The sequence below is a fragment of the Olea europaea genome, chromosome 23, assembly GCF_002742605.1.
Source record: "Olea europaea var. sylvestris chromosome 23, O_europaea_v1, whole genome shotgun sequence".
NCBI classification, from domain to species: domain Eukaryota; kingdom Viridiplantae; phylum Streptophyta; class Magnoliopsida; order Lamiales; family Oleaceae; genus Olea; species Olea europaea.
In genome coordinates this window covers 4,098,586-4,124,553 of record NC_036259.1, presented here as the reverse complement: position 1 = coordinate 4,124,553, position 25,968 = coordinate 4,098,586, and the positions used below count along the sequence as shown (strand labels likewise).

Sequence of the window (25,968 nt, the reverse complement as noted above, 5' to 3'; positions counted from 1 at the left end):
GCACTTCATTTTCGTTTATTCAGACAACATGGCTACCGTATATCTTGTGATATCTTTAAAAAATTCATAGACGAGACTGGAAAATTCAAAGAGAGCATTAAGAGTGATGCAAGCGGATTGCTGAGCTTATATGAAGCTGCATATTTGAGAGTGCATGGAGAAGATATACTAGAAGACGCCCTCACTTTTACTACAGAGAACTTGAAATCAATGGCACCGAATCTAAGCTCTACCATTGGGAAACAAGTAGCTCATGCCCTTGTGCAATGCATCCATTTTGGGAACCCAAGAATCGAGGCACGAAACTTCATCTCCATCTACCAAGAAGATGAGTCCAAAAATGAAATGCTACTTAGATTTGCCAAATTAGACTATAATTCTTTGCAAATGTTGCATAAAAAGGAGCTCTATGAAGTATCAAGGTAATGTTCAATTGACAATTACATAAAATAGCTCTGTGTGTGTGTGTGTGTGTGTGTGTGTGTGTGTTTACATTAATTAATAATATACATTCCTTATATATATTGCAGGTGGTGGAAGGATTTGGACCTTGTTTCTAAGCTTCCATATGCTAGAGATAGAGTGGTAGAATGCTTTTTTTGGGCTATGGGTGTTTATCATGAACCTCAATATTCAATTGCTCGAATCATGCTCACCAAAACCATTGCAATGACATCGATAATAGATGATACATATGACGCCTATGGTACAGTTGACGAACTTGAAGTTTTTACAGAGGCCATTATGAGGTACATATTTCTTTCTTTTAAGTGTATCCACATTATTAATACAAAAGAGTTTCTTAAGGTAATCAATTGTTTCTTTGTGATCATAATTATGAGAATTTCTTTTTCAGGTGGGATATTAGTGAAGTTGATCGGCTTCCTGAGTACATTAAACCATTCTATAGTGCTCTTTTAGATCTTTATGAGCAATTTGATGAAGAACTATCAAAAGAAGGAAGATCTTATGCTGTCCATTATGCAAAAGAAGCTGTAAGTACTACATTTACGATTAATCTGCTATTACTAAGTTCATATTATTCTTGCTTATTGTTTTTTTATAGTTAATTGCCCTTCCTTATGTTACTCAAATATCTACTAATTTGCATGCAGTTGAAAGAACTTGTGAGGACATACTATGTGGAAGCCAAGTGGTTTATTGAAGGATACATGCCACCATTTTCTGAGTACATGAGCAATGCCTTAATCACATGCACTTACGTTTATCATACAACTACATCCTTGTTGGGGATCAAATCTGTCACCGAGAAAGACTTTGAATGGCTAAGCAATAAACCTAAAATGCTTGTTGCTAGCCTCATAATATGTCGACTCGTTGATGACATTGCTACATATGAGGTATGAAATGCACTCAAAGTTTGTTATAAGGACGCCACAATTCTTCAAATAAGCAACCTTATTTACTAATCTATCTTCTGCAAATTTTTCCTTAATGAAGGTTGAGAAGGAAAGGGGCCAAATTGCCACTGGCATCGAATCATACATGAAAGAGAATCAGGTAACTAAAGAAGTGGCAGTTGACAAGTTTTTTGAAATGGTTACAAATGCATGGAAGGATATTAATGAAGAGTATATGCGACCAACTTCCTCTCCAAGAGAAATTTTAATGCGCATTCTCAACCTTGAACGTATTATAGATGTCACTTATAAAGGCAACGAAGATGGATATACACAGCCACAAAAAGTTCTGAAACCCCACATCACTTCTTTGTTTATTGATCCCATTGAGGTCTAATGTTAGTAGAGATCAAGTTGGTGAAAAATTGATGTAATCGAACATGATTATTTTTCATTTTTTATCTTTGTTATTATTTATTATCCACGGAGATAAAGCAAAATGCTTCAAATAAGTTGTAAACCTTATTCATCGTTGTTTAAGAGTTATTGATTCTTTCTTATAATAATATATCTTCCTCGACCCTAGTGTACTTGCTCTACAAAATACAAGTGCTCCATCCATAAAAGATTTAGCAACATTTATTTCTTCAAGACTCTTTCATGGATCAGATATTGATTGGTAAGGTTTTTGGTTGGTAAAATATGGACTAACTTTTTTATTACCTTTGGCAACGAAAAATTTGTCCCTAGTGGTCCGTTTCAGCAATCGAACAAGAATTGGTCATTATAGACCCCGATATGAATAAACCCAACTTATTTTTTTGCACATGATTGTGGTTTTAGCGATCAATAAGTGATTGGTGAAAGTTTAAGCTTTATCAATTGGTTGGTTATAGATGCCTGGTATAGTAACCAAACTAAAAGTGATCATTGAAGACCTCGGTGCGAATAAGTCCTATTATTTTCCACGTGTGATTGGGATTTTAATAACTAATCTAAATATGTTGATGAAAGTATAAGCTTTAGCAATCATGGTTGGTCGCTGATGGTTGGTTTAGCGACAAAACAAGAAGGGGTTGTTGAAGGCCTAGACAGGAATAAACCCCTCTTTTGTTCATGTGTTTTTGTAGTTTTAACTACTAGTCTGATGAGTTCGATGAAAGTCTAAGCTTTAGAGACCATGGTTTGTCGTTGATGGTTGGTTTAGCAGCAAAACAAGTATTGGCCTCGGTGAGAATAAACCCCACTTCTTTTTCTTGTGTGATTGTAGTTTTATCGACCAATATAAAAGTGGTTGGTGAAAGTATAAGCTTTAGCGGCCAATGGTTAGTCGTTGTTGGTTGGTTTCATTTACCAAACAAGAAGTGGTCACTGAACACCTCAGAGGAATAGATTCTGCTTTTTTCGCATGTGGTTGGATTTTAAGCAATCAAACTAAAGTAGTTTGTGAAATTATAAGTTTTAGAGACTAACAGTTGGTGAAACAATCCAATTAGAAGTGGTTGCTTAAGCTCTTGACGGAATAAGCCGCGTTTTTCGCAACCAACAGAGACTGGTTGCTAAAGACCTTTTGATAATGATGATGTAGCGACCAATTGTTGGTCGTTGATCTTGTTCAACACCAAAAATGGATTGGTCGCTGACTTGGCGTGTGATTGGGGTTTCAGAAATAAAATTAACATTAATTGATTTTGCATTATGTAAATTAATAAATGCTAACGTATTATATACAATACATTTTTTATAAGATAAACTTGTTTCAACAACAATTATCAGTTGTTAATTATTTTTATTTTCAATTTGTGGTATTTTTCATTGAGTTGTAATAGGCATATACCTATGAGAAGCAATATTTGATGACCCAAAAATTTTTTGATAAGGGATATACATTGCTAGGATTGAACGATTTCTCAGCGATAAGTCACTAGTGACAACATTTTAAAGGCGAACTAACAAACTACTGTTATTTATTGAATCTCTGCCTTTAAATATATATGATAGGTTTAAAAAAATAAAAATAAAAAAGCTTATTTATTGACTAATTTAACTCACTAACGTTATTAATTAATTTCCTAGAATATTTAACAAACAATCATAACAGTGAGATTTAGGTGTGCTCCATAGGGTTTCACGCTTAGAGACAAAAATTCACAACACACGTAAACAAGATTTGTTCATAAGGGTCTCCATAGAGGTTGTGCTCTAGCTTACTTTGAAGGGTGCCTAATGCAATAGGATTTACACGGGGATGGTTTTAATTAATTTAATAGTTTTGATTAATTTTTAGTTATTCACTTAATTGTTTATTTATTAAGGATCAATTAGGTATTTCACAACACTGGAAATTTCTTACTAGATTTTAGTATTTAAACTATTATTGTAGCATTATTGTACTTTAGTTTTTTGAGAATAAAATTTTTAGAGTTTTTCAATTCTTCTAATTATTCGATAATTCTAGCGAATTAACAAATATTTGATGTCCAAATTATCTGTATTCTAGCGAATCAATGAATGTTTTGCAGTTCTAATCATATTTCGCATGATTTTGCGTTGAGAATTAAAAACCAATTCTATACCATCAAGAACAATAAAATCAAAATAAGAGAAGAATACATAAGATTTGTAGAAGTTCATCTTAATGTGAACCTACATTATCTTCTCTTCGCTATAGTAATTTATTGTAATGAAAAAAGGTTTATAAGAGAAAAATTGCAATTTCTATTTTTTCTAACCTCTCTTTTTCATGGTGATTACATAAACCCTAATGATGGTCCTTATTTATAAAAAAAGAAATATATTAGGATAAAACCGAAATAAGTAGATTCACATACAAACTCTTTATAACAATAATAATTAGGCTCCATAGCTTAAAATTCTATTTCATCAATTTTACTAATAGAGCTCAGTTACATCCTGAAGTTCGTGATGTAGCGAAGAGTTTAATTATACAACACGATGAGTTGTAGATCAACAAATTTTCTTGTTAACTTAATTGGTATTCAAAATAATTATATCAATCGATGTAAATATTGACACATCACATGGAATTGCCACTAAAAGGGTGCAAAGGTGCAGTGGTCGTATAATCAACGACAAAGAAGGTTTTTTGCCCATAAATATAATCTTTTTGTCTTCTTCAAATCCCAATAGGTTAGTGTATGCCAATTTAAACAAGAATTATGATAGCTTGTTGATTTTTGAAACAAAGGCGAAGATTTGCCGACGGAATTTAAAGAGGAATATGTCGACGCATTCAACATGGAAAAAGGATACAAAATGGAACGAGATGAGAAAACCCAAATTAAATCAGCTAGGCTCAAAAATGGGCAAAAGCTACAGCAGAGCTATCACTGCATCTGGTGGTCCTACAACGACCAAAAAAAAATGTAGTTGTTAGCATAATTTGTGTGATTGTAGCATAATTAATGGGATTGCTTAATTATGGGGATTACAGATAGCCTAATTATAGGAATTATTGTATCTATCTCATTTTATCGCATATGCTCTCTTGTATAGATATAGCGTACACCTTGTATTATAAACACAGCTCAGAAATATAATTCTCTAGTTTTCATACTACTTATCTTTTTTCCTAACATGGTATTAGAGCTTAGGTGCGTCTGAAATATCTTCTGGCTTGTCCTTTCTGTAACTTTCCCTTTACTCCAGTCTTCTAGCTCTATGATGCAGAAAACAAAAATTTCTCCTTCAGTTGTTACTAATATCTCCAAACCTATTACCACCACTCTGAGTGGTTTCAACTACAATTTATGGGTTCAAGGAATGAAAAGTTTTCTTATCGGGCGCAAACTTTATTGTCTCTGGAGATCTCATCAAACCCACTCATGGGAAAGATGAGACTAATTAAAAATATGAAGGTCGTCTTGAAGAATGGACAGCAAGAATCATCAAATCATTACCTGGTTCCGAAATATTTTTGTCCCTTCTATTCATATTCAATTTACAACTTATGATACTGCAAAAGAGATATGTGATTTCCTAGCTAACAGGTATAAAACCACTGGCCTTGCTCACTATTATCAATTGTGGAAAACTCTGCATAATTTGAAACAAGATGCTGGGTAGTCTGTGAATGATTTCTTGGCTTAAGTACAACCTATTTGGAACGAACTATCTCAAGCCAAAATCATTGAGGATCACCTTCATCTCATCCAAGTTCTTATGGCTCTTCGCCCTGAGTATGAAGCTGTTAGGGCATCTTTGTTGCATCGTAATCCTCTACCCAAGCTGGATTCTGCTATCCAAAAGATTATCTTTGAGCAAACTCGCCTTGGCCTGGACAAGTCTCTCCAATCTGAAATTGCTCTTGCTACTACTCATTCTAGACCTTCCTACCGCAAATCGGAGACAAAGTTTTGTAAACATTGTCGTCAAAATGGCCACTTGCTCTCTGATTGTCCAACTATTGAGTGTTGATACTGCCATGAAATAGGTCATATAATTGAACCCAAGCTGGATTCTGCTATCCAAAAGATTATCTTTGAGCAAACTCGCCTTGGCCTGGACAAGTCTCTCCAATCTGAAATTGCTCTTGCTACTACTCATTCTAGACCTTCCTACCGCAAATCGGAGACAAAGTTTTGTAAACATTGTCGTCAAAATGGCCACTTGCTCTCTGATTGTCCAACTATTGAGTGTTGATACTGCCATGAAATAGGTCATATAATTGAGAATTGTCCTATTAGACCACCAAGACCTAAAGGAGTAATTTCCAAGTCTAAACATGTCTCTAAGCTCGAATCGTTTGCTATTTTTGCTGCTACTGCTTCTGACAACTCTATTTCTATCACTGTGAGTGATCTGGAGGCCCTACTCAAACAAGTGATTTCTTCCAATTCTTCCTCTGCCATGTCTGTAACTTCAGGTAAATCTTCTTGGCTTTTTTATTCCGCTTGTTGTAATCACATGACCTCTACTCTCTCTATTGTATTCCCCAACACACCAATATCCTATCTTCCTCCTATTCACACTGCAAATGGTGAAAAGATGAACATCTCTCATGTTGGACGTGCATCGAACTCATAGCTTAGCCTTCCTAATATCTACTGTGTTCCTAACTTGTCCTTAAACCTTATCTCTGTTTGTCAATTATGCGATCTCGGTCTTACTGTTATTTTTTGCCCCTCTAGTTGTCAAGTACAAGAACTGCAAACGGGTCAGATTCTTGAGACGAGTCGTAAAGTGGGAAGATTATTTGAGCTCATCTCTCTTCGAGTTCCGCTACAAAATGTGTCAACTGCTACAACTTCTAGTTCTTCATTGTATCAGTGTCATCTCCGTCTTGGTCATGCTTCAGCTAGTAAAATTCGACCTTTAATTTCTCGTGGGTTTTTAGGATCTACAAAATTTGAATCTTTTAATTTTCTGGAATGTCAACTTGCAAAACAACCTATTTTACCTTTTAATAATAGTACATCAATTTCTGATGTTCCTTTTGACATTCTCCATTCCGATGTTTGGGGACCTTCCCCATTCCATTTATGAATGGTTACCGATATTTTTTTTCTTTATCGATGATTATTCTCGTTTTACGTGGATTTATTTTCTGAAGCAAAGATCTGAATTGCCTCAAAACTATATTAAATTTGCTAATATGATCAAAACTCAGTTCTCTCACACCATTAAAACTTTTCGAACTGACAATGCTATGGAATATCAAGACGCCCCTCTCCTTCAGTTTCTTTGTCAACAAGGAACTGTGGTTCAACATTCTTGTCCACACACTTCACAACAAAATGATGGTAGAGTTGAACGAAAGTATCGTCATATTCTTGACTCTGTTCGTGCTCTTCTCATCTCTTCCGCTTACCCTGAAAAGTTTTGAGGCGAAGCTGCATTAACTAGTGTATACACTATAAATTGCACCCCAACAACAATTCTTAAAAATCTATCTCATTTTAAATGATTATTTGATAAGACCCCTGTTTATTCTATTCTGAAATCTTTTAGCTGTGCTTGTTTTGTTTTGCTACAACCTCATGAGCATAACAAATTAAAACCTCGTGCTCGTCTATGCTGGTTCTTGGGTTATGGGATAGAACATAAAGGTTAGCGTTGTTGGGATTCTATTTCTAATAGGTTGCATGTCTCTAGACATGTCACCTTCTGAGAACAAACATTGTTTTCCTTGTTATTCAAATTTCACTCTAACTTTACTATTCTCTCTCAATCTTTTTCCTAGTAATGACATAGTTATTTCCAGAGAGCTTAATTCTAATCCTACTCCTGCGACTGCTTCTACTGAGACTGGTCTGATTGCTGAGATTGTACTTGATGTCCCTCCTCATTGTTCTACTCGGGTAAGAGATACCCCTCATCTTTTTCATGATTATCATTGTTTTTCTACTATTATAACCTTGCATGAGCCTCGTTCTTTTCATGAAGTTAGTAGTGATCCTCTTTGGCAGCAAGCCATGAATGAAGAACTTCAAGCTTTAGAGAAAACTCGTACTTGGGATTTGGTTGATCTTTCTTATGGCAAAACTCCTATCGGATGTAAATGGGTTTATAAAATAAAAACTCGTTCAGATAGATCTGTTGAGCATTACAAAGCGCGTTTAGTGACCAAAGCTTATAGTCAAGAATATGGTATTGATTATGAAGAAACATTTGCTTCAGTTGCTCGAATTACCTCTGTTCGCAGTCTATTGGCCATTGCTGTTGTAAAATGTTGGAAGCTCCTTCAGATGGATGTCAAAAATACCTTTCTAAATGATGATCTCCAAGAAGAAGTTTATATGCATCCTCCACCTGGATTTCCTCATCCTCTTAATAAAGTCTGTAAACTTTAACGTGCCTTGTATGGGTTAAAACAAGCACCACGAGCATAGTTTGCCAAATTCAGTTCCACTATTACTCAGTTTGGTTTTATTTCTAGTCCACATGATTTTGCTTTATTTATTCACCATACTGATAATGGCATTGTTCTCCTGCTTCTTTATGCTAGTGATATGATAATAACTGGTGATGATGCAACCTGTATTTCACAGTTACACCAATAACTAAATCAACAATTTGAGATGAAGGATCTTGGTCGTCTAAGTTATTTCTTGGGTCTTGAAGTTTCATCCAACTCAGATGGCTACTATCTTTCTTAGGCAAAGTATGCTTCTTTGCTTTCTCGAGTTGGGATTACAGACAATAAGACCGTTTCGACTCCTTTGGAACCAAATGTCAAGCTTATTCCTATGGATGGTTCTCCTCTTGATAATCCTACTCTCTATCGCCGACTTGTTGGACACTTGATCTATTTAACTGTGACACGACCTGATATTGCCGATGTAGTTCACTTGGTCAGTCGGTGTAAGGATGCTCCTTGCACATCTCACTTCTCTACTGTTGTTCGAATACTTCGGTATGTGATGGGGACTCTCTTTCATGGACTTTATTTTTCATCTCACTCTTCTCTAGTACTATCTGAGTATTCTGATGCAGATTAGCTGGTGATCCTACAGATCGTCGTTCCACCACTGGTTACTGTTTATTTTTGGGCAAGTCACTTATTTCTTGGCGCAACAAAAAGCAAACTGTCAAGGATCGTTCTAGTACAGAGTCACAATATCATGCCCTTGCAGATGCTACTACGGAGTTACTTTGGCTTTGTCATTTATTAGAAGATATGGGTCTCTCTCACTCATCTTCTATTGCTCTTCATTGTGACAATTGAAGAGCTATTCGAATTGCTCAAATTAATGTGTTTCATGAGCGCACTAAACACGTTGAAATTAATTGTCATTTTATTCGCCATCATGTTACTCTTGGTACTCTCCATTTATAATCTGTATCTTCTTCTGAGCAGACTGCTGATATCTTTACTAAAACTCACGTGCTTGGGCATTTTCACGGCTTAGTATGCAAGCTCAAAATGACATCTACAATTCCATCTTGAGTTTGATGGGAGGTGTTAGCATAATTTGTGTGATTGTAGCATAACTAATGGGATTGCTAAATTATGGGAATTACAGATTGCTTAATTATAGGAATTATTTTATCTTTCTCATTTTATAGCATAGGCTCTCTTGTATAAATAGGGCGTACAACTTGTATTATAAATACAACTCAGAAATATAATTATCCAGTTTTCATACTTCTTCTCTGTTTTCTAACAGTAGTAACAAGGTTTCAAATAGTAATATAGTTTGGCTATGAAAGAACTTCTTATGCAAAAGGACTTCAGGCGAAATTAGGATCTGGACTTACTTTGCAATTAGGACATTTCCTCATATGATTTATGTAAACATGTACAAAAGTTGAGGAGTTGATACATAAATATGAACTCAAAATCCAAACAAGACCAAACATCTCTTTTTATACCAAAAAACTACGAGACATGTATGTGAAGGCGACTTACAACTCTAGGAGTAGCCATTTCTATCATGTGTTGGGGTATTTGAATTTTGATGCATCCAAAAGATAGCACTATATAGTTAAGAACATATAGAATTTATGCATGTTTGTATTGAGACTTAGTCTATGATGTTTTTGTGTATTCAATTCTATTGAAAGAAAGCGATAATCTCTTAAGAGTTAGCCCCGGGTTTGGCCCCCTATTTTTCCAAATTAAAATGGGTCGAATAATATTTTTGAAGAATGAGTGATTGGAAAAGAAGGAAAAATTTTCGATTTTACATGTAATATTATTTTATGGAAGATTATGTGATCGAAAATAGAAGAGAGAAAAATGAAATTTAATTTAATGGGGTTCAAACGGGGGGCTCTCTTGTATAAATAGGGCGTACAACTTGTATTATAAATACAACTCAGAAATATAATTATCCAGTTTTCATACTTCTTCTCTGTTTTCTAACAGTAGTAACAAGGTTTCAAATAGTAATATAGTTTGGCTATGAAAGAACTTCTTATGCAAAAGGACTTCAGGCGAAATTAGGATCTGGACTTACTTTGCAATTAGGACATTTCCTCATATGATTTATGTAAACATGTACAAAAGTTGAGGAGTTGATACATAAATATGAACTCAAAATCCAAACAAGACCAAACATCTCTTTTTATACCAAAAAACTACGAGACATGTATGTGAAGGCGACTTACAACTCTAGGAGTAGCCATTTCTATCATGTGTTGGGGTATTTGAATTTTGATGCATCCAAAAGATAGCACTATATAGTTAAGAACATATAGAATTTATGCATGTTTGTATTGAGACTTAGTCTATGATGTTTTTGTGTATTCAATTCTATTGAAAGAAAGCGATAATCTCTTAAGAGTTAGCCCCGGGTTTGGCCCCCTATTTTTCCAAATTAAAATGGGTCGAATAATATTTTTGAAGAATGAGTGATTGGAAAAGAAGGAAAAATTTTCGATTTTACATGTAATATTATTTTATGGAAGATTATGTGATCGAAAATAGAAGAGAGAAAAATGAAATTTAATTTAATGGGGGTCAAACGGGGGCTTAAGACGTGTTTTCATTTGTATATTTTGACAGGATTATTATCGTACTAGAAAATTAGTATCTTCATTTTTTGCCCTTTTTTTTAGCCCCTTTTGGGTTAAAAAAAAAAAAAGGTGTTTTTGAATAGTGATTTCTTCAAAGATGTGTTATTAAAAAGTAAGTAAAAGTTTTCGATTTATGCGTAAAATTTTTTTATTGGAGAATATATAGTTAAAAATATGTTTTAAGGAAATGAATTTTTGGAAAAAAAATAAAGAAAAAAGAAAAAAAGGGGGCTCAAACAAGGGTTTAGTAAACTTATGCTATTGCTTATGTTTGGAAAAGTCAATTCGAACCTAACAAACCCTCATTCTAAGTTGTTGATACACATTGGGCCTGTTCGATAATAATTATGAGAATCAATTTCTTTTTTATCGTTAAAGAAAAATGAGTCCCATCTATGAATAAGGAAGCCAAAAATGACTACTGACTTAGAGAAGTAATAATAAAAAAATTAATTTTTTGGGTAAAAAATCGGAAACGAATGGAGGCATTAATATCCCATCTAGTCACGATTATCCCAAGATTTTTAGCAATATTTGGAACCTCATGTAATGCAGCTGATTGACCCCAGCTCAGCCGCACTAGTTGAATGCTTCCTTATCCAATAATTTTTGTAAAATGGGAAATGACCACTAAACCCTTTATTGTTTGCGTTCAAAAGAGCATTTTTGGGATTACACTATGCCTCTTGTGCTGATCTTTGCTTAACAATTTATCATATGAAAACACTATGCAATCCAGGTGTTAAAGTTTGCATTTCATGATTCTTTTTCAAGCAATTTAAAACTTTTTGGCAATGAGAGCTTAAAGGGTACCAAGTATATAATCAAATAAACTGTAAACTAATAGCATTCAAACAAATTATACTATACTTATAAATCTGAAAGTAATACATTATCGCACTAACACATGACATCAGGCTCTAAACAATGCATTCACTTTCATTTGAAAGATTGATAAAATCACGCCGAAATCACTTAATGGTGACCTAAATAACACTTTTTATTGCACATGTTTCTCATATTGAATGTGTAAACCTCAAACTGTTCACCCCCAACAACTAGTCAACCAATAGCCTCATTTGGACTAAACAATGACCATTGTCCATTGAATTGGACACTACGGATAAATAAATTAGGCACCCAAAGTGCATAAAATAGATCTCTGACATGGTGTTCTTCCTGGAAAATGATGTAAGAAATGAGAACTGATGTTGTGAAGGTAATTTAATTGCAACGTACTAAAATGAACTCCCAATAATTTTTGGGATGTTATAGAGGAAAAAAAGCTGTAGTAATCACATAATTATAGAATCATATAAAAAAAATACAACTCACATCTTAAATAGTTGTTGGAGTTAGACATCATCCCTTGTACAAGGATTAATCTCCTGGAGTATGAAGTACTCAATACTTCTTATTGAAAATTAAAGACTAATTTTATACCATCCAAAGCAAAAAAAATTCACCGTGTGAATTCCATTTTTCACATACGGGGTAGGAATTTCATACCTCTTTTGACCTTTGAAATCCAGAGCAACGCCCATACTACTAGGAAAGAATGAAATGCATAGGGGACCATCCTTTTGTTGTGGCATGCTCCTCATATTTACGGATTCGCGGGGGGCCTCGGGCCATACTTAGTTGACTGATGCAGTTAAAAAAATGTTATAAAAAAACATGCAAGATTTGTAGAGGTTCATGTCAATTTGAGATTACGTCATCGTTCGTCATGGTAAAAAATCGCACACCTTTTTTCTCTAATTTCTTTCTTTTTTATGATGATTAAATCAATTCTAATGATGACTCTCTATTAATAAGAGAAATTAGGATAAAATCAAAATTACAAGTGTGAAAATTTTAAATTATTCGTAATAAAAATTTGGCCCGTGCGGCAATAAATAGGCTCCACAACCTCTTCTACCTCAACTAACACAAACCAGCCCTCCCTCGACCACAGTCTTGTCATCGCCGCCACTAACTCAGCATTATCCATTTTTTAACCTCCACATTGAATCAACAAACCAAAAAAATTATGTATAAAAGTATACTGGTTTACCCCATTTGTGTTTTAACGTGTTATAGGACGACAAATATTTTGACAATTTATTATCAGATTGAGAGAATAGCCTTTTTTTTTTTTTTTAATTATTTTACATGAAGTCACATGTTTGTAACAAATCTTGAATTAAATAGCTCAATTTTAGCTAATGAAGTTTAATAACACGATTAATATTTGGACAAATGCTGATATAGCATCCTACTTAACAAAAAATTCTTATGATTGGGACCTAGCAACCAAAATGTGAAATTAATATGAAGTGACATGAAAAATATGAAAAAGGAAAGAATACAAAAAGAAAAAGAATGCAAATGCAGACAACAAAGACAAAATGAGTATGTCTTTGTTGATGACTAAAATGTATTCTTATAAGACTTTTCTTTCTTGATTTTTAAAATACATTTCCGCAAATTTACTGCAAGGAAAAAATATAATAAGTACTTTTGCCAGTTCTCTCTCTTTTTTATTTTTATGATGAATTTCATGGAAATTAGCACAAAGTCATGTTAATTTAGTCTAATATGGCAGTCAGTCAAACATTCGAGTTACACTTCACTTGACTTATTTTCTTTCTATTTTTCCATTCAAAATATCTTAAAAATTATCGAGTAAAAAAGCATGTAGTCGAAAGTGCTTAAGGGAACATTTATCTTTTGTTTAAGAGTTAATAATCCTGTATTAAACTATCTGTTCCACGTTCTTAGTGTTTTTGAATTGAAGTTTTAAAATAGTTGTAATTTATGCTTCAAAAAATTCAAATGTCTAAGTAGGGTTCATAATTCATTCATGATTCAAACAAATTGTTCCTGTCAATACGGTGAAGTATAATTTATTTGAAGGTTGTGATGTCAAACTAAGTTATCTACGATGTTGTCCAATTTATTCCAAATGCATGCATTTCTAGCTAGAAGTCACTATTTCGACAGCTAAATAAGTGATCACCCAATTATAAGGTAGACGATAATATAATCCCTCAAAAAAAGAAAAAAAAATTATTCAATAGTATAATTAAACTTCTATAAATTAATAGTTTTGAGATCAAGGATTAATTTATTGAAAATTAAATAATTGAGAGCGTCATGGCTAATGATCAAAATGGTGAAGTTAAAGATGATAGTTCTATTATGGAACCACCCATTTAATGAAAAGAATATCTTGAAACGACGATGATATTGTAAAACATTTTGGTGCAATATGATAAAACCACAATAAAACTTCTTACAACATTAAGAAAAGTTAGAGATGAGATCGAATTTCACATAAATTCAAGGAAAAATAAATGACTATTGGGTCGTACTTTAGGAATGGCCCATAGTCTAATCATCAACATTATGAATAAGGGAATTAATATTTTATTTCACATGTTAGATATACATGATTTTTTTTCCCAATGTAATATATTATAACAGCTCCTAATTATCTAACATGTTACCTTCAAATTGGGACTTACAAATAATATTATTCGAATGGTGATTTAGGAGGTGTGATTAAAAAGTAGGAAAAAATTTTGGATTTACATGTAGAATATTTTATTGTGTGAATATGCGATTGTAAATAAGTATGTAGAAAAAAGAGTTCAAAAATAATAAATTCCAAACAAGGCATAGGTGACGGGTGGTAGATGCTTTCCTTGATTGATGATAGACATTTTAAATTCTTTCCTATGAAACTGGTAAAAGGGCGAAATAAAAAATTCTGATGCAATAGTCGTCAAAAGTGACCACTTGCCAGAATAAGAAATATTTGCCAAGCCTGCCAGACCCCATTCAGCTCTAATATAAATAGAGGTACTTCTTCAGTTCTTCTGCATCTAATCAGCATAATCAACTTGAGCTATATTAGCCTATACTTTCAGCATAAATTGTTTTTGTGCTAATACCAGAATTATTTCTTTTTCTTTTTCCATCTTCTTGTCTATTTTCCAGTAGTGAATCAGAATGGCCCCAGCTCTTGTTGAAAATGTTACCAACTGCATAAAGGAGATTGTTCGCCCGGTCGCGAACTTCTCTCCTAGCTTATGGGGCGAACAGTTTATCAATTTTTCTTTTCATACCGAGGTACTTCGATCCCCTTATTTTTTATGTATTCTATTTCTTATGTTTTGTCCCGTGCAATATTATTAAATGATCTATTTATGAAAACTCAAACTATTCTTATTATCTTAACTCTGCCACTTGATTTATATAATGACAAGTCGCTACAGCTTCTGTGAACATTAGAGTAAATTTTGGAATACAAATTTTAGAAAAAATTGACAAAGGCTGCTAAGTTCTTTCATGATCTGGTTTTTGGTTCAGAAAGAATATATCCCATTTTTAAAGATTTATGTTCTAATCTGAGATGGAATATTGGAGTGTACTTTCTTACAGTGATATGGTACCATTTCTTATACACTATCATTATGCACATTAAAGAAATGGGAACTACCTTGGCTTACAATAAGTTGCTCTTGTGGAATCTTACAGCTTGCAGAAAAATATGCCAACGAGATTGAAGGGTTTAAGAATGAAGTGAGAAGCATGCTGACAGCCCCCGGAAAAGACAAGGTGGAGACCATGAATTTGATCGACACAATTGAGCGCTTGGGTGTTTCATATCATTTTGAAAACGAGATTGAAGAACTATTAGAACGTTTCTTTAATCTCAACTCAAATTATGCAGATGAAGCCTATGATTTGTACACTGTCGCACTTCATTTTCGTTTATTCAGACAACATGGCTACCGTATATCTTGTGATATCTTTAAAAAATTCATAGACGAGACTGGAAAATTCAAAGAGAGCATTAAGAGTGATGCAAGCGGATTGCTGAGCTTATATGAAGCTGCATATTTGAGAGTGCATGGAGAAGATATACTAGAAGACGCCCTCTCTTTTACCACAGAGAACTTGAAATCAATGGCACCGAATCTAAGCTCTACCATTGGGAAACAAGTAGCTCATGCCCTTGTGCAATGCATCCATTTTGGGAACCCAAGAATCGAGGCACGAAACTTCATCTCCATCTACCAAGAAGATGAGTCCAAAAATGAAATGCTACTTAGATTTGCCAAATTAGACTATAATTCTTTGCAAATGTTGCATAAAAAGGAGCTCTATGAAGTATCAAGGTAATGTTCAATTGACAATTACATAAAATAGCTCTGTGTGTGTGTGTGTGTGTGTGTGTGTGTGTGTGTGTGTTTACATTAATTAATAATATACATTCCTTATATATATTGCAGGTGGTGGAAGGATTTGGACCTTGTTTCAAAGCTTCCATATGCTAGAGATAGAGTGGTAGAATTCTTTTTTTGGGCTATGGGTGTTTATCATGAACCTCAATATTCAATTGCTCAAATCATGCTCACCAAAACCATTGCAATGACATCGATAATAGATGATACATATGACGCCTATGGTACAGTTGACGAACTTGAAGTTTTTACAGAGGCCATTATGAGGTACATATTTCTTTCTTTTAAGTGTATCCACATTATTAATACAAAATAGTTTCTTAAGGTAATCAATTGTTTCTTCGTGATCATAATTATGAGAATTTCTTTTTTAGGTGGGATATTAGTGAAGTTGATCGACTTCCTGAGTACATTAAACCATTCTATAGTGCTCTTTTAGATCTTTATGAGAAATTTGATGAAGAACTATCAAAAGAAGGAAGATCTTATGCGGTCCATTATGCAAAAGAAGCTGTAAGTACTACATTTACGATTAATCTGCTATTACTAAGTTCATATTATTCTTGCTTGTTGTTTTTTATAGTTAATTGCCCTTCCTTATGTTACTCAAATATCTACTAATTTGTATGCAGTTGAAAGAACTTGTGAGGACATACTATGTGGAAGCCAAGTGGTTTATTGAAGGATACATGCCACCATTTTCTGAGTACATGAGCAATGCCTTAATCACATGCACTTACGTTTATCATACAACTACATCCTTGTTGGGGATCAAATCTGTCACCGAGAAAGACTTTGAATGGCTAAGCAATAAACCTAAAATGCTTGTTGCTAGCCTCATAATATGTCGACTCGTTGATGACATTGCTACATATGAGGTATGAAATGCACTCAAAGTTTGTTATAAGGATGCTACAATTCTTCAAATAAGCAACCTTATTTACTTATCTAAGTATTTTCTACAAATTTTGCCTTATTGAAGGTTGAAAAGGAAAGGGGCCAAATTGCCACCGGCATCGAATCATACATGAAAGAGAACCAGGTGACTAAAGAAGTGGCAGTTGATAAGTTTTTTGAAATGGTTACAAATGCGTGGAAGGATATTAATGACGAGTATATGCGACCAACTTCCTCACCAAGAGAAATTTTAATGCGCATTCTCAATCTTGAACGTATTATAGATGTCACTTATAAAGGCAACGAAGATGGATATACACAGCCACAAAAAGTTCTGAAACCCCACATCATTTCTTTGTTTATTGATCCCGTTGAGGTCTAATGTTAATAGGGATCAAGTTGGTGAAAAACTTTGTTGTAATCAAACATGGTTATTTTTTATTTTTTTATCTTTGTTATTACTTATTATCCACGGAGATAAAGCAAAAAGCTTGAAATAAGTTGTACACCTTATTCATTGTTGTTTAAGAGTCATTGATTCTTTCTTATAATAATATATCTTCCTAGACCCTAGCGTTCTTGCTCTACAAAATATACGTGCTCCATCGATAAAAGATTTAGCGACCAAAACATTTATTGCTTCTAGACACTTTCATAGATCAGATATTGATTGGTAAGGTTTTTGGTTGGTTAAATATGGACTAATTTTTTTTTTTGTAACCTTTGGCAACTAAAAATTTGTCCCTTGTGGTCCGTTTCCACAATCAAACAAGAATTGGTCATTATAGACCTCGATATGAATAAACCCCACTTATTTTTTTCGCACAGGATTGTGGTTTTAGTGATCAATAAGTGATTGGTGAAAGTTTAAGCTTTAGCAATTGGTTAGTTATAGATTCTTGACATAGCAACCAAACAAAAAGTGATCATTGAAGACCTCGGCACGAATAAGATCTATTATTTTTCACGTATTATTGGGATTTTAACAACTAATCTAAATATGTTGATGAAAGTATAAGCTTTAGCAACCACGGTTGGTCGCTGATGGTTGGTTCAACGACAAAACAAGAAGTGGTCGTTGAAGGCCTCGATGGGAATAAACCCCTCTTTTGTTCACGTGTTTTTGTAGTTTTAGCTACCAATCTAAATGAGGTCGGTGAAAATCTAAGCTTTAGAGACCATGATTTGTCGCTGATGGTTGGTTCAACGACTAAACAAGAAGTGGCCTCAGCGTTAATAAACCCCACTTCTCTCGCACGTGTGATTGTAGTTTTAGTGGCCAATTATATAAAAGTGGTTGGTGAAAGTATAAGCTTTAGCGACCAATGGTTGGTCGTTGTTGTTTGGTTTCATTTACCAAACAAGAAGTGGTCGTTGAACCCCTTGGAGGAATAAATTCTGTTTTTTTCGCGTGTGGTTGGATTTTAAGCGATCAAACTGAAAGTAGTTTGTGAAATTATAAGTTTTAGAGACTAATGGTTGGTGAAACAATCCAATTAGAAGTGGTCGCATAAGCTCTTGACAGAATAAGCTCCATTTTTTTGCAACCAATAGAGGCTGGTCGCTAAAGACTTTTTGAGAATAATGATGTAGCGACCAATTGTTGGTCACTGATCTTGTTCAACACCAAAAATGGATTGGTCGCTGACTTGGTATGAGATTGGGGTTTCGACAATCAAATTGACACAAGTCAATAAAAATAGATGATTTGACAACCAATGGTTGGTCGCCTATTGGTCGTCAAATCATCTCACATAGATATTATTTCGCCATAAACTTGTTTCACCAACAGTTATTAGTCAATTATTTTTATATTTATTTTGTGGTTTTTTCCATTGGTTGTAGGAGGCATATACCTATGAAAGCAATATTTGATGGCCCAAAAAAATATTGATAAGGTATTTATTAGTCACATAACAAAATAAAATGAGTTTCAAATATAGATTGGGATGTACATTGCAAGGATTGAACGATTTCTTAGTGATAAGTCACTAGCGACAAAATTTTAAAGGCCAACTAACACTGTTATATATATGTGTGTATTTTTATGTAAAAATGTTTTTAGAATAGTAAATTGATGTGAAATATGTGGTTGAAAAATAAGAAACAGTTTTTAATTTACGTATAATATTATTTTAATAAAGAATGTATGGTTGAAAAGAAGAGAGAGAGAAATGCATTTTGAAAAAAATGGCTACCAAACGGAGGCTATATATATAAGTTTGAAGGGTACCTAATGCAATAGGATTTACACGGGAATGGTTTTAATTAATTTAATAGTTTTGATTAATTTTTATTTATCCAGTTAATTGTTTATTTATTAAGGATCAATTAGATATTTCACAACATTGGAAATTTCTGACTAGATTTTAGTATTTAAACTCTCATTGTAGCGTTATTGTATTTTAGTTATTCAAGAATAAAATTTTGAGAGTTTCTTAATTCTTCTAATTATTCGATAATTCTAGCGAATTAACAAAATTATATGTATTCTAGCGAATCAATGAATGTTTTGCAATTCTAATCATATTTCATAGGAATTTACGTTGAGAATTAAAAACCATAATTCTATACCATCAAGAACAATAAAATCACAATAAGGGACAAAAATACACAGAAGAATACACAAGGTTTATAGATGTCCATCTTAATGTGAAACTACGTCATCTTCTCATCGCTATAGTAATTTATTTTAATGAAAAAAGGTTTACAAGAGAAAAATTACAATTACAATTTCTATTTTCTCTTGCCTCTCTTTTTTATGGTGATTACGTAAACCTTAATGATGGCCCTTATTTAGAGAGAGAGAGAGAGAGAGAGAGAGAAAGAGAGAGAGAGAGAGAGAGAGAGAGAGAGAGAGAGATAAGTCGACTCACATACAAACTCTTTATAGCGATAATAATTAGACCTCAAAACTTAAAATTCTATTTCATCAATTTTACTAATAGAGCTCAGTTACATCCTGACGTTCGTGATATAGTGATAAGTTTAATTATACAACACGATGAGTTAGTACAACTACACCGCCAAGTCTTCATATTAACTTAATTGGTATCTAAAATAATTATATCAGTCGATGTAAATATTGACGCATCACATCGAATCGCCACTAAGAGGGTGTGTAGTTTTTTTGCTGATAACTATAATCTTTTTGTCTTCTTCGAATCCCAATATGTTAGTGAATGCCGATTTAAACAAGAATTATGATAGCCTGTTGATTTTTGACGCAAAGGCGAAGATTTGCCAACGGAATTTAAATTCCTATATGTCGACGCATTCAACGTGGAAAAAGGATACAAAATGGAACGAGATGATAAACCCAAATTAAATCATCCAGGCTCAAAAATTGGAAAAAGCTACAGCAGAGCGGTCACTGCATCTGGTGGTGCTACAACGACCGAAAAACTGTAGTAACCAGGTTTCAAATAGTAATATGGCTAGGCTATGAAAGAACTTCTAAGGCGAAATTAGGATCTGGACTCACTTTGCAATTAGGACACGTCCTCCCTCATATGATTTATGTAAACTTGTACAAAAGTTGAGGAGTCGATACATAAGTATGAACTCAAAATCCAAACAAGACCAAACATCTCTTTTTATACCAAAAAACGACGAGACATCTATGTGAAGGCGACATATGCCTCTTGGACTAGGAGTAGCCATTTCTTTCATGTGTTGGGGTATTTGAATTTTGATGCATCTAAAAGATGGCACTACATAGTTAAGAACATATAGAATTTATGCATGTTCTTACTGAAACTTAGTCTATGATGTTTTTGTGTATTCAATTATATTGAAAGAAATAATCTCTTTGGAATAATATTTTTTTGAAGAATGAGTGATTGAAAAAGAATGTGTTTTTGAATAGTGATTTTTTGAAAAATGTGTTATTAAAAGGAAAGTAAAAGTTTCCGAATTATGCATAAAATTATTTTATTGAAGAATATATAGTTAAAAATAAGTTTTAAATAAATGATTTTTTGAAAAAAAAAGAAAAAAGAAAAAAAGAAAAAAAGGGGCTCAAACAAAGGTTTAATAAACTTGTGCTATTTGCTTGTATTAGGAAAAATCAGTTAGAACCTAATAAACCCTCATTCTAGGTTGCTAATACACATTGGGCATGTTCGGTGATGATTATAAGAATCAATATTTTTTTATCATTAGAGAGAAATGGGTCCCACTTATGAATAAAGAAGTCAAAAATAACAACTGACTTAGAAAAATAACGATAAAAAAATTAATTTTTTGGGTGAAAAATCGGAACTAAATGGACGCATTAATATCCCCCTGTCTAGTCACGATTATCCCAAGATTTTTAGCAATATTTCGAACATACAAAAGTAATTTAGCGAGACAATTAATTTCCGGTTGAAAGTTAAGTGAATCGTGAAATATTTCTCGGAATCAAATTGTTTACCAACCATAACCATTAGTCTACTTGTGCGTATTAATTATTAATTCTATCGTACAGTTTTTGTTTTCTAAACGTAAACAATTCAAAAAGCTCATTTGTAGTCTGTAAAATATATATTATATAGTTTTCAAGATCAAAATAGACCAGCTGCGGTCTATGCAAATACATTGACTTTCAAATATTTTATTGGTTAAAAAGGCAATTTTTTTGTAGAGTAAAGTGACCGTTGAACGTTTGTTTTGGCTTATTTTGAAATTATTAGTAGTGAAATTAATGTCTTATTCTTACTAGTAAAACTTCAGAAAAGGCAGCTATGCATTTGACCATTTTTTTTATAAGAAAGTGTTGACAGAATTCAAATTGATGCTGATGTGACGACGTATGATCGATTTTATTTATTTATTTATTTTCCATCTTCCAAATGTTCTAAATTCTCTGGTAAGTGACCAAGTATAGTAGATACTTTTTTTGTAGGGTTAAAAGAAGTAATGAACCACCAGAAATTTAATTAAAAACTAGGTAGCTGTCGATCTACTTCTAAAAAGTATCTCAATAAAACTATTAGCAATTTTCAATACAGATTTGACGTTAGAAAATTTAACAACAGATTAAATTTGATATTAGAATAAGTTAAAAACATTAGAGCTGATCGAACTATTAATAAAATGTTGATTGGGTTACTATAATATTTTATGTTAAGGGATGTGGTATTCCACATCGATTTAATATTGAAAAAAAAATATCAATTTATAAAGATCTTAGGTTTCTCTACTCAATAAGGTTGACCTTTTTAAGACGGATTCCAAGTCTTAAACATTTTATAGAATATATATTAGACATACCCTTGAAGTATCTATTATGTAAATATTGAAATTGGGTAATTAAATTTACATCATGATTTTTGTTAACTAAATCATATTTTAATTATGGTGAATATTCCTAACTTTTCTCATTTTATTTCACTTAGGTCCCCAATAATTTTCACCAAATTCTTATCATCAGCATTCTATTAATTGGCATATCTTATCTTTAATGATAGTTTCTGGTGGAAAGATTTGTCAAAATGACGTAAAAAGATTTATTTGTCTCTCGTATTTTAAATAATTAAAATAAATAACAAATACAATATATGTGCTTCATTTCAATGCATGTTAGTAGAATATCTGGAAAAAAAAAATTATCAATGAAAAATGTGCTAATTAATGGAAGTTGAGGATAAAAATGTGCAAAATAATGGGGACATAAATACAAAATAAACAAATACTGCAGACCTCCATTAAAATTAAAATGTGTTGTTGTGTAAATATATCCTAATAGATTCTCCATTTTCACTCCATCTATAATTTTTATTTTCCATTTTCCTTCTGTATTTTTATTATCTTTAAAATTATTATTAACCCATAATAAACTATATTCATTGTACTCTTTTTTCCTATTTCTTAAAATTTATATTGTTATATATTAATCCCCCCATCTTGTTCTTTAATTTTTTTTTTAAATATTTGTCAGATTTGATAATTTAAGAAAATTAAATTTCTCTTATCAAAATACCAAAAAAATAATTAAATTAGTATTTAATAAGGTTCAAAGTTTGGATTACTTTTATTTTCCTTTTCTAGTCAACCTTTTTATTGCTTTGTTATTCTTTTCCTTAAATATAAAGTTAATTATAAAACATATTATTAAGTTTTAAACAATTTTTCAAAAAAAAAAATAATAATAATTAAAAAAAAATTACTACCTTCTAGCTTAGAAACAATCTTCCCGTTTAAAGTTTGTTTCAATCATTTCACAATCTACTTCACAAATGCATAATAAAAAAGTAGGACACACATTAACATAAATGTGAAAATTAATATGACGTGACATTATATACAGAGATAATTTCACCCCTTAAAATCATTAACTATTATAGATATATCATTCTCTTTTCAAAAATTACAATAACCATCATCTAGTGTTATAAATCATTGCATATTCTTATCAACAACAAAAGAAATATAATACTCATTTACCCTTAATATTATTTTATGTTATTTTAAAATTCTTATATTGGTCTTTAAAACACACACACACACACACATATATATATTCACTTAAAAGAAATACTATTACGAATATTGTTAATATTTTTTAAAAAAATATATAAAATGCGATTATTTCATAAAATCGTCTTGTGTTTTGCAATAATTGACAAATTATTGAAGAATTTATATAAATACATGTTTCAAATAATTTAATAAAGCAAATTAAAAATTCACCAAATATTTGTATCGCTTGAATTAAAATCATTTTTTTATTTTTTTTTTATTTTGCACTCTTAAGTCTATATGATATTAAGTTTAGAAACTAATTTAAGATTATAATAACACTAAAAATACAATAGACTTGGCATCAGAGGTTTATTGCTTAGAGTTCTTTTTAGGGTCCTTTTAATTGACTTTAATTCTATGAAAAATATCACATCCGAAGAATTCGTTTTCTACTTTGACTGTTTGATACGAAAGTGGAAATGAAGTTCGAATTTCAATACACAAACACTTGAAGTTTGTTTTTGGCCAATTGAGTGACAAATGCATTCATATGATTTTGATGAGTTTTCCAACTTATATAGAATTGATTTGTCTTTTTCACATTTGCAATCAAACAAGGACTTAGTTACTTTTTGTAATTAGTATTTTAGATCGTCTTTTTAAACTGAGTAATCAATCAACATTCATGAAATAAGATTAAGATGATATCACCTTGTACAAAATGAATAAAAAATTAACTTTCTTTAATTAAATCAAATTGTTTTATCTAGATTAAAAAACGAAAACTTTATACTATTAGGGAATGTTTATGTAATTTTTAAAAGAAGAAAAAGCGTCACCACATTTGTCATATACTTTGGAGGAGGTTTTTTTAATGAACAATTATAAGGAAGGGAAAAATATAAAAATATAAAAATTCTAGACATAAAAAGACAAAATGTTTATTTATTTTATATAGGTGACAATTGTTCACCAATTAAAAACTTACGTCATACAAAATCTACTACATGAACTGACTTTTTGATAGATTTTTTTTAACAGAGATACACTTGTCGAAAATTCATTGACACTAAAAAAAAAAAGTAAAATAAATTATGCCAATCAAAAATTACCATTTCATTTTCTGTAAATAGCTTCTTGAGCTTGTTTGACTAATAGCTTGTTTGGAAGGAATTTTTTTACCCCAAAAAATTGAGTTTTTGGCCCTTATTTTACTATTTCAATCGTAATTTTTGACTTCTTCTTTCACAGGTGGACCCCACTTTTCTTCTAACGATCAAAAAATCAATTCTCAAAATATCTCCCAAACGGTGCCTAAGTTTAATCACTATGCCCTACATCATTGGCTGCTGCTAACAGACCATAGGGAACTACGTTCAAATGTGGTTTTCAGCTATTTTATTTATTCTCCCATAGAGTCAAAAATGGTTGGAATTTTTTATTCCTCGTGGTGCGATAAATCTTAAAAACGAGCTTCTTAGGAAAATTTTATACTTTAAATTCAAACCTTGAATATGCCATTCAGGGAATTGGGACACCTTCATTAATACAGAGAATATCCGACGTCCATATTCTCCGAATTTTTGTTTCCATAATGACCCCTGAGTTGGATTGTCTATTGCTTCTTTGGTACAGATTTTAAGTCAATTGAAATCACTATTTTCGTCGTCATTTTTGAATTCTTCTCTCGCAGGTAGAATCCACTTTATCTATAATGGTCAAAAAATCAATTATCAAAATTCCTACCAAACAAGCACCTGGTTTAATCATAATAGACCATAAGGAACTACGATCAAATGTCGTTTTCAAGCTGCCATGAACCATAAGGAACTACGATCAAATGTCATTTTCAGTCAATTATTTTTGTCCCAAAAAGTCAAAAATGGTTGGAATTTTTTATTGTTTGTACTATGCAGTGCGAAAAATCTTAAGAACGAGCCTTCTAGGAAAATTCGATATTTTAAAAATTCAAACCTTGTATAAACTAGAATATTGTTGGTTGTACACTATGGTATATAGCCTGGCGTACAACCATCTCATATGAAGGCAGCCCATCATAAATAAAAAAATCGTGAATCCCTATTGTGAGGACGCTATACACTATACTATACAAAGCACGATATACACGTAGCAGGCTTCAATAAACTATTCAGGGAGTTGGGTCGCCTTCATGAATATCCAACGTCCATATTCTCCAAATTCTTGTTTACGTAATAGCCCTTGAGTTGGATGGTGAAATAACAAAAATGCCCTGTCAAATTTTGGTCAATCATGTAGCACAAAGTTGAAATAGTACAATCATTTTTATTGAATAAAGCTACTCAAACAGTGGCAGTTGATAGGATTAGGGGCTATTTTCTGTATATATATAGTGTGCTTTGCACTTGCTATCACCTTGGCTACTAAACTTTAATTTGTTATGGATCCATCACATAACTTTATAAAATGTGTCAATCAAGTCACCTAGTTAATCAGCAGTCTATTCAATAAGTAGAAAAGGAGGGCCGAGGGATATCTTGGCATAGCAAATCCAAAAGAATTGTGCTTAC

At 32.4% G+C, this 25,968-nt stretch overlaps 2 protein-coding genes across 2 annotated transcripts in view; both read left to right on the top strand.

The window, feature by feature from the left end:
* Nucleotides 1–1,886, top strand: part of LOC111371938 (vetispiradiene synthase 2-like) — a 4,153-nt gene extending 2,267 nt beyond the window's left edge. The window contains exons 2-6 of the mRNA XM_022994086.1: nucleotides 4–422; nucleotides 531–749; nucleotides 857–995; nucleotides 1,116–1,361; nucleotides 1,462–1,886. Of these exons, the coding sequence (XP_022849854.1) occupies nucleotides 4–422; nucleotides 531–749; nucleotides 857–995; nucleotides 1,116–1,361; nucleotides 1,462–1,758 (1,320 nt within the window). The 3' untranslated portion in view covers nucleotides 1,759–1,886. The remainder of the gene's footprint in view (nucleotides 1–3; nucleotides 423–530; nucleotides 750–856; nucleotides 996–1,115; nucleotides 1,362–1,461) is intronic.
* A 12,806-nt stretch (nucleotides 1,887–14,692) lies between these two features.
* On the top strand, nucleotides 14,693–17,526 carry LOC111372151 (vetispiradiene synthase 2-like). Its single transcript, XM_022994347.1, has 6 exons — nucleotides 14,693–14,957; nucleotides 15,366–16,009; nucleotides 16,124–16,342; nucleotides 16,450–16,588; nucleotides 16,708–16,953; nucleotides 17,058–17,526. Exons 1-6 carry the CDS (start codon nucleotides 14,838–14,840, stop codon nucleotides 17,352–17,354), a joined length of 1,665 nt encoding a protein of 554 aa, XP_022850115.1. The 5' UTR covers nucleotides 14,693–14,837; the 3' UTR covers nucleotides 17,355–17,526.
* The last annotated feature ends 8,442 nt before the right edge of the window (nucleotides 17,527–25,968 follow it).